Source organism: Primulina tabacum, chromosome 5 (assembly GCF_025594145.1).
Source record: "Primulina tabacum isolate GXHZ01 chromosome 5, ASM2559414v2, whole genome shotgun sequence".
NCBI classification, from domain to species: Eukaryota; Viridiplantae; Streptophyta; class Magnoliopsida; order Lamiales; family Gesneriaceae; genus Primulina; species Primulina tabacum.
The window spans coordinates 2,241,155-2,260,901 of NC_134554.1; the positions used below are offsets into that span (position 1 = coordinate 2,241,155).

General features: G+C 32.7%; 3 protein-coding genes across 5 annotated transcripts; all 3 read left to right on the plus strand.

The window, feature by feature from the left end:
- Positions 1-1,023: 1,023 nt before the first annotated feature.
- LOC142545399 (protein NTM1-like 9) lies at positions 1,024-6,132 on the plus strand. 3 transcript variants are annotated; one of them, XM_075652577.1, is made up of 6 exons: positions 1,024-1,433; positions 2,237-2,541; positions 3,121-3,399; positions 4,201-4,593; positions 4,911-5,264; positions 5,496-6,132. In XM_075652577.1, the coding sequence occupies exons 1-6, from the start codon at positions 1,274-1,276 to the stop codon at positions 5,781-5,783; spliced, it is 1,779 nt and encodes a 592-aa protein (XP_075508692.1). In that variant the 5' UTR covers positions 1,024-1,273; the 3' UTR covers positions 5,784-6,132. The 3 variants fall into 3 exon arrangements, with proteins under 3 accessions (XP_075508692.1, XP_075508693.1, XP_075508694.1); XM_075652578.1 differs by having other exon boundaries at positions 4,935-5,264; XM_075652579.1 differs by having other exon boundaries at positions 3,121-3,327.
- Positions 6,133-7,906: 1,774 nt separating this feature from the next.
- LOC142544553 (uncharacterized) lies at positions 7,907-8,474 on the plus strand. The gene has a single exon (XM_075651593.1). It carries the CDS (start codon positions 7,934-7,936, stop codon positions 8,243-8,245), a length of 312 nt encoding a protein of 103 aa, XP_075507708.1. The 5' UTR covers positions 7,907-7,933; the 3' UTR covers positions 8,246-8,474.
- A 3,386-nt stretch (positions 8,475-11,860) lies between these two features.
- Positions 11,861-15,086, plus strand: LOC142544554 (heavy metal-associated isoprenylated plant protein 30-like). Its single transcript, XM_075651594.1, has 4 exons — positions 11,861-11,989; positions 12,118-12,293; positions 13,325-13,400; positions 14,663-15,086. Exons 2-4 carry the CDS (start codon positions 12,135-12,137, stop codon positions 14,983-14,985), a joined length of 558 nt encoding a protein of 185 aa, XP_075507709.1. The 5' UTR covers positions 11,861-11,989; positions 12,118-12,134; the 3' UTR covers positions 14,986-15,086.
- Positions 15,087-19,747: the final 4,661 nt, after the last annotated feature.

Below are 19,747 nucleotides of genomic sequence, written 5' to 3' on the forward strand. Positions count from 1 at the left end.
CTTTTTCCGACATGACACTAATCCAAATCAAGGTAAAAAAAAAGTTAAACTGCATTTTTTTGTTTAATCCACTCCAACAAGTTCTAAAACACCCGGTTCCCGCTCATTGGTGAAATTTTCAATATGAAAAAAAGAAGTGAGTAGTCAAAGGAAGATGTCACTAACTGGAATCATGAAGTTATGATTTCTATGGTGTGGTTATTTAGGTCATCCGGTGGCGTGATTGTAATTGGTTTTTGATATATGTCTGAGCACATATGATTTAGTTGAACCATTAATTAACTCAACAAAAGGCTCGAATCCATAGATTCCGCCTTGACAGGACGATACTTTGACCGATTGCAATTATGCAGCTTCTATATTTTCGTTTGTACAATTTTTTTATATAGTTTTATAATCCATATATGATTTTTTTAAAAAATAAAAATTAGTATCTTGTACAAATATTATGTGGATATAAATTAATCTTTTCATATGCTATATTTTTTGAGAAAAATAATTTTTTTTTAAAAAAAATAGTAATTATATTAAAATAAAAAACATTAGGATTGATTATCAATAGAAATAATTATTTAAATTAGGTAATTTTTGCGACTTTATTATAATTTTGTGACCGAGAAACATAAGAATTCTGGGAACACACCCCGAGACATGGATTATATAAGAGGAATGTGACTCTTGTGACACGATCTCACAAATCTTTATATGTGAGACGGATCAATCCTACCGATATTCACAATAAAAAATAATACTTTTATTATAAAAAAATAATATTTTTTCATGGATGACCTAGATAAGAGATCCGTCTCACAAAATACGACTCGTGAGACCGTCTCACACAAATTTTTGCAATATTTAAATATAAATCAAATTAATTACGAAAAGACAGTAAAAAACACTTGCACGTACACATACCCATGTAATAGTAGTTGTTATTATTTGGCACACTATACATAAATATAAATATATATATATATATATATATGATTAATAATTTTTTAATAATTTAATAACCAAAATCCGATTTGAGAAAAAGCTACTTTGAGAAGCACGTGACGACAAAAGGTGAGTGAGTGGGAAGGTGGGAGAAAGGAGAAAAGGAAAGAAAGAAAACAGCGTTGAACTCGAGAACGAGAACTTTCTTCTTTATTGAATTGTGTGTGTTTATGGAACACTGCTATTGTTGGACTATCTGAACAAGTTTTTGCGTTTAGCATTTTGCATTTCTCTGGGAGTGGTGAATCATCAAAATTGTCGAGTTTTTGTATGGTTGATGATGAAATTGGAGGCGTTACCCAAGGGATTCAGGTTCCGTCCGACGGACGAGGAGCTCGTTAGCCATTATCTGAGATTTAAGATCAACGGTCACCATTGTGCAGTTGGAGTTATCCCAGAGGTTGACGTCTGCAAATGGGAACCATGGGATCTCCCTGGTATGGATATTTGCTCTTGTTTTGTGGATTATGAATTGGGATTTTTTAAAATATCATACACATGAACTTCTGATTCTCAGTCACTGCTTCTGTTAATTTATGCTTCCGTGCACGCTTTGGTCGAGATTGTGGCCAGTTTTTTAAATTTATTCTGAGAACTTGAGGTGGGAGTGGGACAATATTTATAGTTTAAATAAGATTCGAGTCAGTAAAGTAACTGGAATCTTAAGGGTAAGAATTACCTGTGATATATTCAGAACGAACATGTAGGGGTGATTGTAGGAATATATGGGGAGAATATTATGGTTTTATCCATACGGACAACGCTTAGCATTAAGGGCATGCAAGGGAAACAGCTAGCGTTAAATTCCTTTATCATTAACATATGCCTCACTTAATGTCGCGGAATTTTAAGTGACTGCGTTGTGTCCTCGCAATCAAATTGGTTAAATTAAAATGATGTGTTGTGCATAGGTAAATGAGACGACGTGAAGATGAATTTGTTAAATTCCTTTAGGTTGCATTTACATCAAATGATTTTGAGAAATAAATTTTGTGAGAAGGATCTCAAATGACTCCATTTTATGGGAATTTGAAATCCATTACATTAGTTAATAAGTAAGTTAAACATGTAAAGAGAGGGATGTCAAATCCATGAATTTCAATATTGCCCAAACAAGTGGAATGTAATTTTGGATTAATGAAATTTGAGTGTCAGCTTCATCAGATGCTTGTTTGTTTTGTTCCTCTTGTGAAGAAGCATGTCAAAAGTAAGCCTTGAAGATTCTTCGTTTTCTTTGCAGCTCTCTCAGTGATAAAGTCTGATGACCCAGAATGGTTCTTCTTTTGCCCTCGTGATAGGAAATACCCAAATGGACATCGTTCAAATAGGGCCACAGAAGCTGGTTACTGGAAGGCCACCGGAAAGGATCGCACTATAAAATCTCGCAAATCGTCCCCTTCTTATCCAATCAATACCAATGTAATTGGAACAAAGAAGACTCTAGTATTCTACAGGGGTCGTGCTCCCAAGGGCGAGCGCACAAATTGGATCATGCACGAGTATCGTGCTACTGAGCCAGATCTTGATGGGACTGGTCCTGGACAGGTTGATATTTATTTCTCATCCCTCCTGAGCACGCTTGTTTTCCTGCTTCCAAATTATCTTCTTTCATTACTTCCCTAACCGATCCCTTTATTGCATTTCATATGCTTCTTTTTCGGCTAATCCGCCACATATTTTCTCCCCCACCTTGTCATTACTCCTTCATTATGTTGCCAATTAAAAATACTGTTTTCGTGTGTGCGCTGGATGACGATGCGCATACAGTTTCTTTGTATCACCCCTCCACTTCCTTCCGTGAAGAATACATAGCCATCTGGGATTTTTTTCGTTTTAAGTAGAACTTAAAAAATTCGGCCCTTAGCAATAGAGCCGTTCAAATTTTATTTTAATTAATAATAAATCTTCAAAAAAAAGTATAAAAATAATTAATGTATAGTATTCAAAATATTTGCAATGCAATCAGATAATAAGACTGATATAATCGAAGTAATTATTTAAATGATATTATCTCGCCGTTTTGACGTGTGGAGGATAAAAAAGTCCGATAACAAGAAATTCACTATCACATGACAGAGAGAAATGGTAATTAAGGAAATATTCATATAATTGTACATTCTTCAGGGGGACTATGTTCTATGTCGTTTGTTCCACAAGGCAAATGAGAAGCTAGATGATTTAAAATACGGCGAAGTTGAACCTACCAGGTCATCTCCTTCTACCAACATATCATCTCCTGATGAAGTATCATCTGATCTATTTCAAGAGCCTAAAGTACCGGCTGTTCATCTTCTCAATGAACTGGAAGACGTGAAGAAGTGGGAAGATGAGGTAGACTATAGGACTCCTACTCTAGCACCAGTTGAAAGTTGTGCTTTCCATGGATTGAGTCATTCTACTGAGGTCAGAAAACATTATTTAAACTTTTTTTGGTCCATATTTCTTACTTCTCCCGAATGGAGAAAATTTACTTTTATTAACCATGTGTGCAACACACTGTTAGAAAAGTCAAATCAGTCTGTAATTTCAGTTTTTGAAATCCTAATCCACCGAGTTGAGATTCAATGAAATATTTCATTATGTGTTCTGCTCGATTAACTTCATGATTTATTCAAGTGTCCCGTTTTGTTTATTTATAGTATGATATTTATATTTTGTAAGCTCAAAAAAAGTGTCCCAACATATCATAATAATTTAAATCATAAATTATGAAGAAATACATCTTCCTGTCGTATTGGCATATGTACTACACTCATGGATAGGAAATTTTTTTTCTTAAATCATAAACCATGAAGAATCAGCTGAAGTGGGATCAAATAAACAAGAAGCTTTTTTACACGGTATCATCAAAATTTTCTCTTAATGCTTTTTGTTATGCTAACTACAGAGCTTTTGTTTAACTCTCTCTCTCTCTCTCAAACAAGCTCTGATGCCATGAAATAGATAATTTTCTGTAAATGCTTTTTGTTATGCTAACTACAGAGCTTTTGTTCAACTATCTCTCTCTCTCTCAAAAAGCTCTGATTCCATGAAATAGTTAAAATATATGTAGCAAATAGCAAGATATGCTTTTCTTCTTCCCTGTAATGGATTGAATAGCAAGCTAAACAGAGAGTGAAAGATTAGCTGGATTTTCATTTCTACATCTATTGGATTTCAGAAACTGATTTAGTGTTTCATTTGGTTTCCAACTGTGTTATGCAGGTGTACGAGCCATCAAGATTAATGTCTAAAGAATTCGGATGCAATAAGTTGGACAACAAGGTGGTGGACCCTTCGCAGTCGTTCATTTTCAATGATTCGGAAAATTGCATAGGTTCTCCATTTGCTGATGACTTTGGCAATGATGACAATGGATTGCATTTTCAAGATGGCACATCTGAGCAGGATGCATCCCTATCAGATTTGTTGGAAGTTCTTCAAAAAAATGACAACTACTTATGCAAAGAGTCTGCTAACCCTGAGCACTCAGCTGCAACAAGAGAAAGTCTCATACCATGGCACATGGATGATCTGGATCAAATACAGTCTGCAAGCTCTAAGGTGAATGATGGCAACCTTTATGGTGAAACAGATAAAATGATGGTTCAGGCACAGGTAAATAGCATGTGCTATTATTGCTACGAAATTCGTGGTTTGTCTCCTAAATGCATCATTTGGTATCTGTGACTGTAATATTTTTAGTAGGACTTATACTCACTTTTAGCTAAGATTTCTCATTATATGTGCAAGAAATGATTTTGTTTTTATATCACTGATAAATCAAAGGCTGCTAGTTGGGTCACTCTTGATGAGTGTAGTTATTGACTCCGAACATCCTTTCTTCAAATAAAAAGTAATCCCAGTGTCTGTTCTTAAGAAGTCGATGGAATCTCAGAATCTGATGCTTTATTGATGTTATTGACTCCCTGGAGGGGGTCACAACTCAATTTTTTCAGATTGATCCAGCTTATCATTCCTTCTACCGCTATGCTGATGAAGAAAATGATGCCCTTGTCAATAAAGTTAAGGATTCAATCCAAAAATCAGACAACTCATATCATACACTTCAAGTCGAAGCTAGTAGTAGTGCTTATAGTGGAAGTGGGATCAAGATTCAATCTCGTCACCCTCGAAATCAGCCAAGTTCAATGAACTCTAATGCCCAGGGAATTGCTTCAAGGAGGATCCACCTATTGATAGAACATGGACAGAACTTTGTTCATTATGAAAAACCCAATGAAGTAAGCAGTAGTGAAGAACAAGAATCAGAATCGCTTGTTACAGAGGTGAGTTTACTGGTATTGTTTTATAATCCAGTGGACATGCGCATCGCTGGTGTCAAGGTGCTATACCACAAATCTGTCCAGCATGACGAATTCTGTAGTAGATATTTGGATAAATATCTATCTGCTCGTTTTTTATATTGTGTCAGGCCACATGTATTAATTTAAAGCTTTTCCTGAGAAAATGGCAAAAATTTTCCTCATATCTAAATCCTTTAAAACTATGAAATGCAGGCCGCGCGGAATGTTAGTCTAGATCCTTTGGAGCTAGAAGGAAGAATTACCAATGAGAATAAAGAGACTGCTCAAACATGTAATCCAAGATTGGAGTTGCAGGTTAAGCATGCCGGAAAAAATGGCTGTGCCAAGATAGCCTCGTCTATAATATCAACGGTGTTGTCTACCGACCGGGATGCATGTTACTTGAATCTGTATGCTGTCAGCATTTATCTAGTTTTAGTTCTGTTGATAGTGTCCCTTGGCATTTGGAAATCCCCCAGTTCGCATGAAGTACATCGTTGATGTGCTTTTTCTTGTCATCACGGTCTTGGTATGTCTTGCCTGCACATGCCAATATCATTATTGTGGAAAGAAGTTACAAGTTGCATAATAGAACTTAGGTTCACTTATTTTCAAAAAATTCCAGGATGGCAATAGGCCTCGAGGACATTAAATTTCAGCTTGTACTGTGCATCTGCAGTGTGTTAGACAAGCAGAGCTCTCATTTCCAGGTGATGATTATATGTAATTTGTTTGTATTATTCATGCATAAAATTTCTTAAAAGTTTTGTTCGGGTAAAATGGCTTATATTCACTCTCTGCCTCTTGTAGTCTGAATTATTTGAAAATACTTTTAAAAATCTTTGACCGTCGATAAGAGCATCCGCATTCGTTGGGTGTTTAAACACCCACCAACTCATCAAAAAGCATGGGGTCCACTGCCACATAATCATTATAACAACATATCTCTTTTAACCACATTCCTTTTAACATTCAAACTCATTATTTATGGGTCTCACTGTCACATACTTATTATAACAATATATCTCTTTTACCTACGTTCTTTTAAACATTCAAATTCATTAATTAAATATTTAAAATAAAAAATAAAATATATACAATGGTTTAGAAATAAAAATTAAAAAAAATTACAAATTTATTTTTTTTAAAAAAAACCTGAAAGTCAATTTAAAAACAAAATTTGAATGAATTTTTTTTAAAAAAAACCGAAATTCAAAATTTGAAAAACTAAATTAAAATAATTCAAAACAAGTGGGGTCCGTTTGTAAGCAAATCAGCGACGGTTTTTGAAAATCCGTCGCTATCTGATCGGTTTTTGAAAATCCGTCGCTAATAGCGACGGTTTTTAAAAATCCGTCGCTAATAGCTAATTATCCAATTTTTTTTTAAAAAAAACTGACACATGGACGTTCATACATATGAACGCCCACAACCTCTCTCAAGTGAGTGGGCGTTATAACGCGCACTCACATTGGAGAGTGGGTGTTAAAGGGGTAACACCCATTTTAACACCCAATGTGAGTGGCCTAACTGATCTGAAAGATTTGTGGTTATTTACTTATTTTCACTCAAATTGTGTCATTTTTCAAACGTATTACTTAATGGTATATAAGGGAAAAAAAACTATATATTTGGTCTGATTTTGTGGATATTTTGTCAATAGATTTAACATTTTCAAACATATTTACTTGATAAAAATAATTTACAACTTTATTTCAATAAATTAATAATAATAAAAATAATTTACAACTTTATTTCAATAAATTAATAATAATAAAAATAATTTACAACTTTATTTCAATAAATTAATAATAACAACTTCATGTGCATCCACAGCGAACAGGATAGAGTGGATAAGGATGATAATTATAAGCCACCAAACAAATGAATTGAGAGGAGGATTGTTTCTTTCTTCAGCTCAGTCAATAATTTAATTGAAAGTTCACACGTGTAAGGGTTTTATTTATTTATATTGAATTGAATAATCGACAAGGTGATCGATGATGCGTGTGTGTGAAGGCCACGTGGGTTATCGGTAAACAAAACCATGTCTTGTTTTTAATTTGTTCTGCTTTACTTTAGTTTGCGCCGTTGATTGTTTAGGACATCGGGTGACACGTATGCGGTTGAACTGCTCATTTCTCGAAAATGGAAACTTTTCAATTTGACATTATCCTTCTAAATACCATTGTTCATGTGCACACATTGTGTATTTATAAAATTTTATTTTTTTAAAAAAATTGTGATTATTTTGTTATATTTAATTATTATTATTTTATCACAACAATGTAATTAAAGTAGATACGTAATTTATAGTTAGATAATATATGAATATTTGAATTTATTGATATCTGTAACATAGATTAGCGAGGTTTTAATTTAAATTATCAAACTTTCAATTAGAGTGTCCTATTACGTACGGCCTAATAATTTTAAAAAACACATTTGTTAATTGTTTATTACCCGCGTCTCCAGCTTGTGCATGTTACCAATTTATAATAATTATTATTATTATTATATATATATAGGTATTTATCTATGTATATATAGGTGATCCTGTGGGCAATAATATCACACTATCACCCACCTATTTAGACAAGGAAACAAAAAACATATATATAGATATATATATTTATTTATTTATTTATTTTATGTATATAAACAATATCATAACTCAGGTAATGCTCATTCCCTGCCAGTCATCTGATACTTGCTGTCGTTTTACTAATTGCTGGAGAAAGATTTCCTCATCTTCAGGCATGATACTGGTGGCGATAGTGGCGGAGCTGCTGGAGGAGTACACTTTGATGGTGGCGCGTGTTTTAGAGCACGTGTTTCAAGACGTGCCGCTACCGTTCCCTAGAAGGGTTCGCTTCCTCATCCTTCGTAGTCTTCCGTACGCTTCCCACCGCCTTCTTCCGCCCACTCCCACTCCCACTCCCACTCTCAATCCCGTTTCGTAGCAGCGTTGCGGCTTGCTCAATTATATATATTTTTCTGTTCTAGCCTTTTGTTATAGGATTGCGTTAGCTAGTTATATGTATATAATGTTGAGGTGCGTGTATTAACTGACACTTGGTTGTTTCCACCAAGTATATATATTTCTTTCTCGATATGTGTTTGGGCTTTGCGCGATCAGGCACATAGATCATATATATAATTCTTTGTCAGCAAAGAGGAGTTAATATTGGTGCTCGTAGTGTTTCTTGATTTTCTGAACTCTCAGTTTTGATTTCCCAATGAGGGTGGATTGGGGTTATGGGTACAATTAATCCAATTAATCGAATAGAGCTGCTTGAAGAACTCGGCTCAGTTACAGTTCTTGTGGGAATGGTGAGACGTGGTGGCGGCCCGGCCGGACCCGTGACGGAGATTGCTTTCTCGTGAAGAAGAAAGAACGAGCTAGAAAAATAAATAAAAAGTTGAACATACTGTTATGTTGTCGTGCAAAACCGTGAAATTTACTTGAGTTGTCGGTAAATAATCACTTTATTTTATATATTTGGTATACATCTGTCTCCTAGTCGTGATATTTTTTATCTCACGTCTTAATAATTAAAGATTTAAAATTAGTTTATAATGAATTTTTATAATAATTTGAGTTATTTATTTTTATAAAAACGTCCGACGAATACGAAGTAGCTCTTACAAGAAGACTTATTGTGCAATCATGATACGCCGTCCCGGGATGTGACACTAATTATCAGAGTTTTCCATGCCATTGTTATTTTTTAAATTACTAAAGTACCCCAGCTCTAATTAGCAGGACACCGCAAAAACAGGGGCTCTCAGGATAAATTAACGTAATTATTTGAGGTTCATAAATGAATTCATATAATGAAAATTAACGTAATGATGATTATCAAATTTATCGAAGTCGGGAAGACTAATAAATATAGTAGGGGTAAAATGGCAATATCGGATAAAACCAAACATTTTAATAATGTTCACTTTCCATTTTACAAAATCAAATATTGGTGTAACCCGATTTACCAATCATTTTCATATAATATATATTATCCATTATGTTCTATTTTGAAAAATAAAAAATAAAAAAATACGTATGAGTGTATTAAAGGACAGCGAAACCTAGAAAGGGATAGAAACGGACAGCACTTCATGAAAATTCAGCATTAATCAAATAATTCATTCCTGCAAATCAAATCAGTTAGATTAATTAATAATTAGGACTTAAAAAACATCAAGGTAGATTTCCATCATATATTGGATCTTATTAACCGATATGGCGAAGTATTTTTAATTTTGATTATTTAAAAGACTGATTTAGTTTAATATATAACTTTTAAATTGTTTCATTTAATTCAATCTATGCAAATATGTTAATTAGTAAAATGAATTATATAGAAGATTTTGTCGTAAATGAAATGGGAACAATGTTATTCGAGAGTAATGTTTGAAATCGATAGGATGAATATGATTTTTTAGAAATCAATGGATGATCATGCTAGGATACAAATTACGTGTCAGGAAATTATAAATAATGAAAAAAATAATGCATTGATTTCTTTTTTTTCTTTTTCATTTTTTTTTTAGAATAAAACTGATTTCTTGAGTTCCTCCAAAATTGGGAACCTTTGATTTTATTTTCACCGATAATCAATAATTTTGGCGGAAAGAAATGAAAGACCAATTCACAAAACAGAATTATAATACAATATTGGCATTTTATGGTTGTGTGGATGGATTGGTTGTCTATTGTTTCTTGGCAAAAACTTGTGTGAGACGGTCTCACCGGTCGTATTTACCCGTCTCATAAATAAATATTCGTGAGACCGTCTCACAAGAGACCTACTCCATTTAAAAGCAAATTGTAGTAGTTCATGTCTTTTGATAAAATTACTGTCCGAACCTCTTTTTAACTGGGTTGGTTAATTTTTATAACAACTTAAAAGACAGATATATGCTTAAGAAATAAACTCCATAAATGTATCTTCTTACAAAAATAGAAAAAAAAAATAGAGTTTTTTTTTTTAAAATATAACTCGCATATTCTCCATTTTTATCTTGTCATCGGTGGGCAATTATGATTTTAATTCATTAATTTTTTTTTTTATTTTAGTTATTTTTTGTCAGAATATTGAGATAGCGTAAAAAATGACGACGAGTCATCGAAAATTACGTATGTGTTCGATGATATGTCATAACTCTAGTAAAAAATGATTAAAATTAAAAAATATATAAGTTAATAGAATAAGATCCTCAATTAACAAAAAAATATGACTAAAACTAAAAAAAAGTTACGAGGCAAAACGTGTAATTTTATATAAACATCTTCGAAATTCTCTTTCCCACTACTTATTAGTTATCTTTCTAACAGCTGTTCCCTTCCAACTTCTATTTATTTAATAATATTTCCTATTACTCATCACTCGACTGCTCAGCTCGATCAACACTTTGGCATTTGCCCTTGCATGCATCTACTTGATTCCTCAAATTTGTGTGTGTGTGTGTGTGTGTGTGTGTATATATATATATATATATACTATACACACACACACACACACACTAACTACGTATGTCTTTTCAAGAACCTTACTTAGCGAGTAAGAATTGAGAATATTATACTCTTTTAATTATCACAGAGAATATGGCATCTAAATGTCGTTTTAGCTTTTGTTCAGAATAAAAAATCAAAGGAATAAGAATTTCCCTGGTTAAGATTAATTTTATTCCTAAAAAATAATATCATAGAACTTAATGAAAGATGGAGATTGCCGATCAGAAACATGACCTAACTTATGAGAATATCTTTAATTTGCAGATAGATGGATGATCGATATAGATATAGTACAATATATATGTTTAGATATTCGAGTATATATATTTATTAAATCCGGTTCATTCCTTTAATTACAAAAAAAAAAAAAAAAGTTGATTACACCGTGCAGTCTTTTTCCATCAGACTAGGCCGGCCTGTCAATTAATAGAACCGATTTTGACATTGATATTTTCTCCGATGGCTAAATCGAAATAATTGCTTTTTTACAAATAAAAATATATGTTAAATGAATTGAATATGTCAATCAAACCGAGAAAATTACATATTTAGTATCGTAATTTGCATGTCACGGTCTACTGACTAGCTTGCATTAATTTTCAATTTAATTCTTTTTTATTGGAGTGCTCTTCAAGTGAAAAAAGATTAAATTAGGTGGGAAAAACAAAAACATTAAATTAACCGATAACATGACTAAAAACGAAATACGTGCAAGTTACATGACACAAAATGCAATCTCCCCGGACAAACCGAACCCATTTCCAAACAAATTAAATTTGATCGATCGATTATCATAATTTATTAAATTTTTGCCACCCTTGTAGCCATTTTGGGTCGACCCATGCACCTAATAAGCATTGATGCATATGTGCTGCATTCAGGGAGTTGTTGACACCATTCCCTACGCAAAGGGTCGTTTTTTGTGTCAAGAAACAAGATGTATAAATTAAAAGAAAAGAATATTAATGAAGTGTAGACCAAATTGCAAGAAACAGGTTATCCGGTATATATGATCACGTACTTTCAAACAAAGTAATAACTGATAAGAAAGTACTTTTCCTTCCTTCTAAATGTTCGATTCTTGAAATCATATTATATTATGTGATCCATATTTAATTCTTAAACCGAGTCAAGTCATATCCGTCAAACACGATATCAAACTCCATACCGCTCGAATTAATAATTTCTGGTGAGGAAAAGATACCTTTAATTTGGGGGAATATTTTTGTGATGACTATGGGATATAGTTGAGTACATCTTAATTAAAAAATCGTATCTTATAATCTTTCCCCGCTCATTTCCCTCTATATTTGCAAGGTATCTCATTCATATAAATGGTGAAGTTACTTGAGCGACTATTTGGTTCTCTGGCCTCGGCTATCGCATATTGTTTCATTCACTATCAAGATCATCATCACCACCACCATAACCCATCTGCAAAAAGTCCAAAAAAATACAAAATGCCTAAGGCCGGTCGACCACTTTCTTTGCAGGTTTTATTTTTGTGATTTATTCACGATTTATGCACACGTACAGATATCTATTCTATAATATATAGTACAGCTTCTCATGCATGAATCAAGAAATAATTTCAAGTTTTGATTTTTTCTTTAATGGAACAGTTCTTGATTAACTTGTTTGTAAAAAGATAATTTTAGTTGCCTGCCAAGTATACATACATCCATGTGTGTGTGTGTGTGTGTGTGTGTGTGTGTGTGTGTGTGTGTGTTCGGTTATTAATAAGATTAGTTCATAAAACTTTTAAATTTAGGGTTCCATATCTGAATATTTTCAATTAATAACTTGGAGCACGATTGAGGTAAAAAGTGAAAAGGTAGGTTTAAAAAATTATTAGCAAAATTTGTTAACAAACAAAATACTGCCTTAACTATAGTTTTTTTTTTCAGCAGCAACTATTTATGTAAGGGTTTTAAATTTTAGTAGAAAATATATGATTTTCGGGTCGAAAAATCATACGAGATAAAATTAATTCTTTTAAAAATATTTTTAAAATAAAAAATAAACATAATAACTATTTTAACTAATGTTCTGTTTGATGTTTTTTTCCACATCAATCGCACCACGGATATTTTTTTCATGCGTGATGCATGGGTGCTATTAATCTACTAAAAGCAAAACATACATTAATCGAAAAGGAATAAAGGAAGAAGAAGAAAGGTTGATGGATGGATGCAATTCTATCTAGTTTACCTTGGTCGAAAGAAAGCAGAATTCATCTTTTGTCAACAATGTCTTTAATTAACACATACATACATACATACACATCGTTGGGATACAATATTAATTACTTCTTCTATGAGAACAGTCGAAACGTAGAGCTTGGAGTTATAACGTTATCACAAATTATAACTTTTAGCAAAGTGGGAAACGTTAGATCATATACAAATTATAACTTTTAGCAAAGTGGGAAACGTTAGATCATATATATATATATATATATATTATGTGTATGTATGTACTATATAGAGTGTTTAAATATATATATGTATTGTTGACTTTACAGACCGTAGAGCTCAAAGTGAGGATGTGTTGCAGTGGATGTGAGAGAGTTGTACGAGAATCCATTCAAAAACTCAAAGGTAACTGCACATATTCTTAGCTTTCAATTGATTAATTTATCTTGCATATGTATAGGATATTTTGGACTAAAAAGAAAATTGTGAGTGATAAATTTTTTTAAACAGCATCAATTGTTGGGCCGCATGTATTTAGAAATAATTAGGCTTTATTTGGATCAAAATATTTGATATCAAGGAACTTCAAATTCAAGATTTAAATCTACTGTATTTGTTTGGGTATTCTTGAATTCCATGAGTTTAAAATGCAAACTGGGTATACAGATTTGAAGTAGCTAGGTTTTATGAGAGAGGGTCTTACGAATCTACATCCGTGAGGCGTGTTGACTCGGTTCATATATGAAGTGAAAAATAATACTTTTGACATAAAAAATAATATTTTTTCAAATGTTGAATTCGAGTTTGAGATCTGTCTCAAAAAACTAAATAATTTGTGATACGGTTTTATTGGAGTTTTTGTGATATATTTGATATGCATGGATTTCAACATCTCAGATCCAATATTATTTATTTTGGTAAAAATTTCTTGAGGCATTTCATGTTCCAAATTCTTGTCTAATATATATTTGTTCATATTTTGAAATGATTTTAAATAGTTAGCCTCCGACTGTATGCTTTGAGATGTTTCAATTTATAAAACGTTTTGATTTCGAATTTGTTTTCCAATCCAAATACATGAAAATCTATTCGGACGGAACATAAATGTGTGTTTCCAGATAAAATTTTCGATGAATTTAAATTTAAAATTTTAATATCCATATTTTACATTTTAAATCAAATATTCGGTGCATACATTATCCAAATTTCAGCTGATATATGAGGAATTTAAAATTTATATTAACCAAATTCTCTGAATAAAGCAAATTTCATACATAATGGATTTTGACATCATTAATTAGGTTTATGTACTTCGTCGTTTTTTGAAATAATTATACAGAAGGTTATTAAATAACTTATGACAAAAATATATTACTTTTAAAAATAATTTTTTTATGTAGAGGCGAAAAATATTAATCCTGTAACATTTTATTGATATTTATTACAAAAAATAAGTTTTTTCTAAATATCGATTATTATGCATACATATAACTGCCTGGGCTTTGTTTCCTAATTGAATAAAAAAATTAATTAAATGATAATTTATGGAATTTGTGTTACGTATAAAAAATACCTAGTTGTACTTTATATTGTACAATCATGCAACTCGTTTAATAAGATGAATAATCAGCTAATTCATGTATGTTGTAAATAAACATTTTCCACAGGAATAGACTCAGTGGAGGTCGATTTGGAGATGGAGAAGGTAAGAGTCATTGGATATGTGGATCGCAACAAGGTGCTGAAAGCCGTGAGGAGGGCGGGGAAAAGAGCGGAGTTCTGGCCATACCCAAACCCTCCTCTCTACTTCACCTCTTCAAACAACTACTTCAAAGATACGACGAATGAGTACAAAGAGAGCTATAACTATTGGCGGCACGGCTACAACATTGCTGACAGGCATGGTTCTCTTCCCGCCACTCATCGAGGCGATGACAAAGTTAGCAACTTGTTCAATGACGATAATGTCAACGCCTGCTGCGTTATGTAGAGTGCTGGACTTGTCTATATATGTTACACTGAAACTAAAGAAACATTTCTTGTATATTACGTTTGGTTGGATGAATAAATCACGTGTGCATGTTTCCTTCATATATTTCACATGAGACTCTATTTGATAAAATTCGAGAGTAAGGTGATGATTGCAATCTCAAAAAAAAAAAAAAAAAAAAAAAATTATGAGAGATCAGACTATTGAATGGACTGTCACCTGCCAAGGCCCAAGGTGAAACCCAAGGTCAAAGCCTAAGATAAAATCCGTGTCAGGCCCACTGCTAAAAGAAGTCCCACTCCAATGGCGATCATGTCGATAGATTTGTCGTCGGTTACTTGTAGATTTCATTAATTAGTATTTTTTTTTATTTTACACAATTGTATATTATCTATTGTCATCAAATATTTTGAATTATTTTGCAATACTAAATTTATTGGAAAAGTTCTATATTTAATACGAATGAAAATATTGCTAGATATGTCAAAATGGACTAGATTTAAAGTTAGGGTCCGTCCTGTCATATAAAATAAGTGGCTTGGATTGAGTGAAGCTGACAATTGCCCAACCCGCTAAAATGGTGTGCCGGGCTAGTAGTGGGTAGAGACGAGGAGTTGACGGTTGGCCTACCTGTCCCAAAATTACACATAAACTGTTTAGGCTCATATTACATCCACCCCTCCTAATAAGTAATAACGGGTTATGATGGGTTGCCTGATTTGACATATCTAGATATTGCAAACTTTTTATACCAAGTCCGAGACATAGAGACAACCTTTATCGTACTCCACTGCTTTATTTAAACCAAGTCCCCTCCTCCACAAACATTGTCAAAGCCTAATTTGGTCCAAAACCTGCATCGGATCTGTGGATTGGGCTAAGTGTTGTCCAAGAGAGTGGTACGTCTAGCTAGTATGTGGGGATGATGCGAATATGGTGTTGGGAAGTACGAGGGCAGGAAGCCCATGCTATGCAGTAGTCGTACGTAGTATTCACAAACGAAGTCAAATAAGTGACAACTCTTGTCCTCATCCTTACCCTGACATGAGGACACCCACCCCCCCCCCCCCCCCCCCCCTTTCCTCTCTCTCTTGGGAGACCTCTACTCCACGGCTACTTCCCTCCCTTTTTTTTTTCCAGTCATGTTGAATCTAAATGAAGTCGATTTATGTTAAATCCATGATAATTTTTAGTGAGTGGCAGACTTGAATGATCCCTTATATTTTGTTAGTCGAGCGACAAACATTTGATCGTACATATCTAAGTATTACAGATAGGTATGACATTATGATTTCAATGAAATGTTTGGATGAGAAAATTGTTAGGAGTAATAAATATTCTTTTAACTACGTCGCATTAGAGTATTATATAGTTTAAAAATAGAAATTCACAATTACCATAACCTATAATTTTTTTTATAAATCAACAAATTCTCACTCTTATATATAGTGATCCTTCCCCACTTATATTCTCTATTCATACTTCCCCACTTTTGTTTAACACATAAATTACGTAAAAATATATATACTCTCCTATTCTCTAAACTAGATATGCCTTTTTATATATATATAAATATTTTTTTTTACCAAACTCACTTTTCCAAATAATCTACATAATTTACATATAAGAATTGAACAATGTATGGTATGATCATTAATAGGGTACTGGTGTCATCTGCACATAATCTACTAAATAAATTATTCTAAATTTTAAAATTATTAATCAGTGAGAGTTATGATAGTAATATTTTTTGGTATAATTTATCATACTAATAAAAGATAATATGCAATACAGATATACGAATTGTATATCAGACGATTAAAAAAAAAGAGAAAGAATCAAAGTGGTATTTCAATGAAAAGCTTGTGGGAGTAAGAGACGAAAAAGGCAAGGAGCGAGGAGGAGAACTTGTGTGTAAGGTTGATTATATCTTTGGCTCTATCGGCATTAACTGTGTATCACAAAGCTGCTCTCTCTGCATGCCATCGAACGGTATGTGTCGATCTATTTTTCTCCCTAAAAAGACAACTTCCCGATTTGATTGTGTGTTTGTTTATATTTTCAAAAACTATGAAAATGTAATAATTTGATGGAAATTTAAATTGTTTTACGGCTGTTATGGAAGGTTGTGCAAATCCCTTCAGTGACTCGTAGCTTTCAAACACCCCCCACCCCCACCCTACACTTACGTATTTTTGGACTCGTTATTATTGCCACCTTAATGCTTTTTTTCTTCTCGGATCTGATGCCATCATTGTTAAATGCAATGCGCGCACACAAATCACAAATCCTATACTCACACCCTAAATAAATATATATAATTATTATGTAGAGTAGTGACCGGCCAGCTGTCACATACAAATAACGTAACGATACATCATTATCTTCATAATTTAGAATATAATTTCCTACAATTAAATTTCTTTTTTGCAATATAAAAATCTCCCACGTGAACAAGCATTTTGTGTGCAACAAATATCAAAGAGAGAACTGATGAATGTTCATCTTTGGAAGGCAACCCAAAATAAAGTGGAGTTTGCTTGAACAAGGGAACGGTCAATGTTGGATATAGTACAGTTTAGGAAATTTTCAAAAATTACACGAAAACTCCAATAGTTTCGAAATGTTCAACATTCATCGTGTCCATCTACGAAGTGAAACTCATATATTAGATGTATATGTTTCAACACATTTATATTTGATGGCAAGGGGAAGAAATGCTGGGTTAAAATGGTCTTAGGTTACAGGGCTAACAGATGCCTAGGCCATCATCTATTACAATAATAATAAAAAGAAAAAGAAAAAGGTGCTTCAGTTATTGTAAGGCTTAGGGGGAGTTATTATTTTTCTATGTTAATTTGAATATTCTATCCTCAACTTTTTTCCAACCCATGATCGCATGCAATAACTATACTAATTATAACACAATATAGGGAATCCCATTCTCATGGACCACACAAGTTTATTTTTCCCCAATGCACCCTGAATCACCCATCCTTTAACTCACCTTTAATTTTTGCCACAACTTTTTGAATTTAAATGGTGCTTAAATATATTATCTTTTTTTTTTATTGCACACATTCAAGCAATGGATTGATCCCATAAGGTACAAATGCAAATTTGAATCACAAAATTAATTAACATCTTATAATTTTCTGGCTTAACTCTTGAAAACAAATCAACCAAGTGATATTCTCTCTTGCTAAATATTCATCGACTGAGAACAAATTTAGAGACGATGCAGTGCTTTGCACGGTTACGACCATTATATGCTGGATCATATTCACTGATGCGTGGAGTAGGGTAGAAACTGGGCGCTGTTTTAGATTTGTGGTGGACTGACTGTCTTGTGATATATATTTGCATTTTCAAAATACATATTTCTGCGTACATGGAGAAGTACTCTGGCAAATAAATGTATCTAAATTCAGAGCCATTGCACATTTAATTTCTTAAAACACGTATTGTGTAGAAATAAAACTTAACTTTACAGTATAAAATTGTACATATAATTCTTAGAAGAATATTCGTGTCATCATCCAAAATATATAAAATCCACCTCGGCCTAATTTTCGTTCCGCTTTGTAACGTGTTCCGATCCTAAACCAATAGGACATTTTTATGGACTATAATTTTTTATAACCTAATTCAACGTGTGGTTTTTTTACAGGTACAAGGGAAAAATTATATCTTGATCATGTAAATTGTATGTTTTTCATTTTTTGTCGTCGATTTACGGTCTAGTTAAACTGATTTGCACTTTTTTTTCGATTTTAATATTTTCCATCGGATTACTGATGTGATACCAGAAAATAACAATATGACACCAGAAAATGATGATGTTGCATCTGAAAATGCTGATGCGGCGACTTCAACACTCTTGATAAAAATAATCAAAATAAAAAATGTAAATTACATGACCAAAATATAATTCGTCATAGGTAAAATAAAAATGTAATAGAAAAAAAACTTAATACATATCATATAAACCCTACAAGAAATTTTATAAACCGTCACTATTATAATTAAAACTGTTGTAAATAACGACCGTTTAATATAAAAATGTCGCTAATAGCGACAGTGTACGACTAATAGCGATGGTTTATAAAATTATAACGACGGTTAATCAAAAAGCATCGCAACTTGTTTATAAATACCAGCGTTGTCATTAAATTTTCCTCTTCACAACACTTAAAAAATTTCTCTTACACGATTTTAATTTCGATTTAGGGTAAATTTTTTCACTTCAATTTATTGTAAATTTTTAAGTGTTAGTTATGATCATGAATGTTGTTAGATTTATTAAATTATTAAAATTATTTTTTTTTATTTTACTGAAAAAATTAACGACGGACATCATGACAAACCGTCGCTAAAAGTAGCGACGACGTACTCTATGGATGATTTCCGTCGCTAATTTTAGCAAGGCTCAAGGGGAATATCTGTTTGTTGCTATAGTTACGACTTAACTGCAGGCATATATAGGTGATCGCTGACAAATATTAGCCGATTAAAAGAAAATTTGTTGGAAGTGAAACATGGACATTTAATAAATTAATTTTCACTGATAATTTTGTCCCCTAATTTTAGTAGTAACAACACATGGGCATAGTGTGTGTATATTATATTCCAGATGGGACCAAGTTCAAATAAAGGACACAACTGCCAAGTGTGAAGTGGAATTAATGGAACCATATCTATGTAGTGGGCTGGAGATAGCTAGGCATGATATAAAGTGCATGGTAGTAGCTTTATAATGAAC

Bases quoted from the DNA above. Each gene is read 5' to 3' on its own strand.
- LOC142544554 (XM_075651594.1), top strand. From the start codon at position 12,135: ATGGTGAAGTTACTTGAGCGACTATTTGGTTCTCTGGCCTCGGCTATC. The intron at 12,294-13,324 runs GTTTTATTTTTG...TTGACTTTACAG, and splicing joins GTCGACCACTTTCTTTGCAG to ACCGTAGAGCTCAAAGTGAG. The intron at 13,401-14,662 runs GTAACTGCACAT...CATTTTCCACAG, and splicing joins ATCCATTCAAAAACTCAAAG to GAATAGACTCAGTGGAGGTC.
- LOC142544553 (XM_075651593.1), top strand. From the start codon at position 7,934: ATGTATATAAACAATATCATAACTCAGGTAATGCTCATTCCCTGCCAG.
- LOC142545399 (XM_075652577.1), top strand. From the start codon at position 1,274: ATGATGAAATTGGAGGCGTTACCCAAGGGATTCAGGTTCCGTCCGACG. The intron at 2,542-3,120 runs GTTGATATTTAT...TACATTCTTCAG, and splicing joins ATGGGACTGGTCCTGGACAG to GGGGACTATGTTCTATGTCG. The intron at 5,265-5,495 runs GTGAGTTTACTG...TATGAAATGCAG, and splicing joins CAGAATCGCTTGTTACAGAG to GCCGCGCGGAATGTTAGTCT.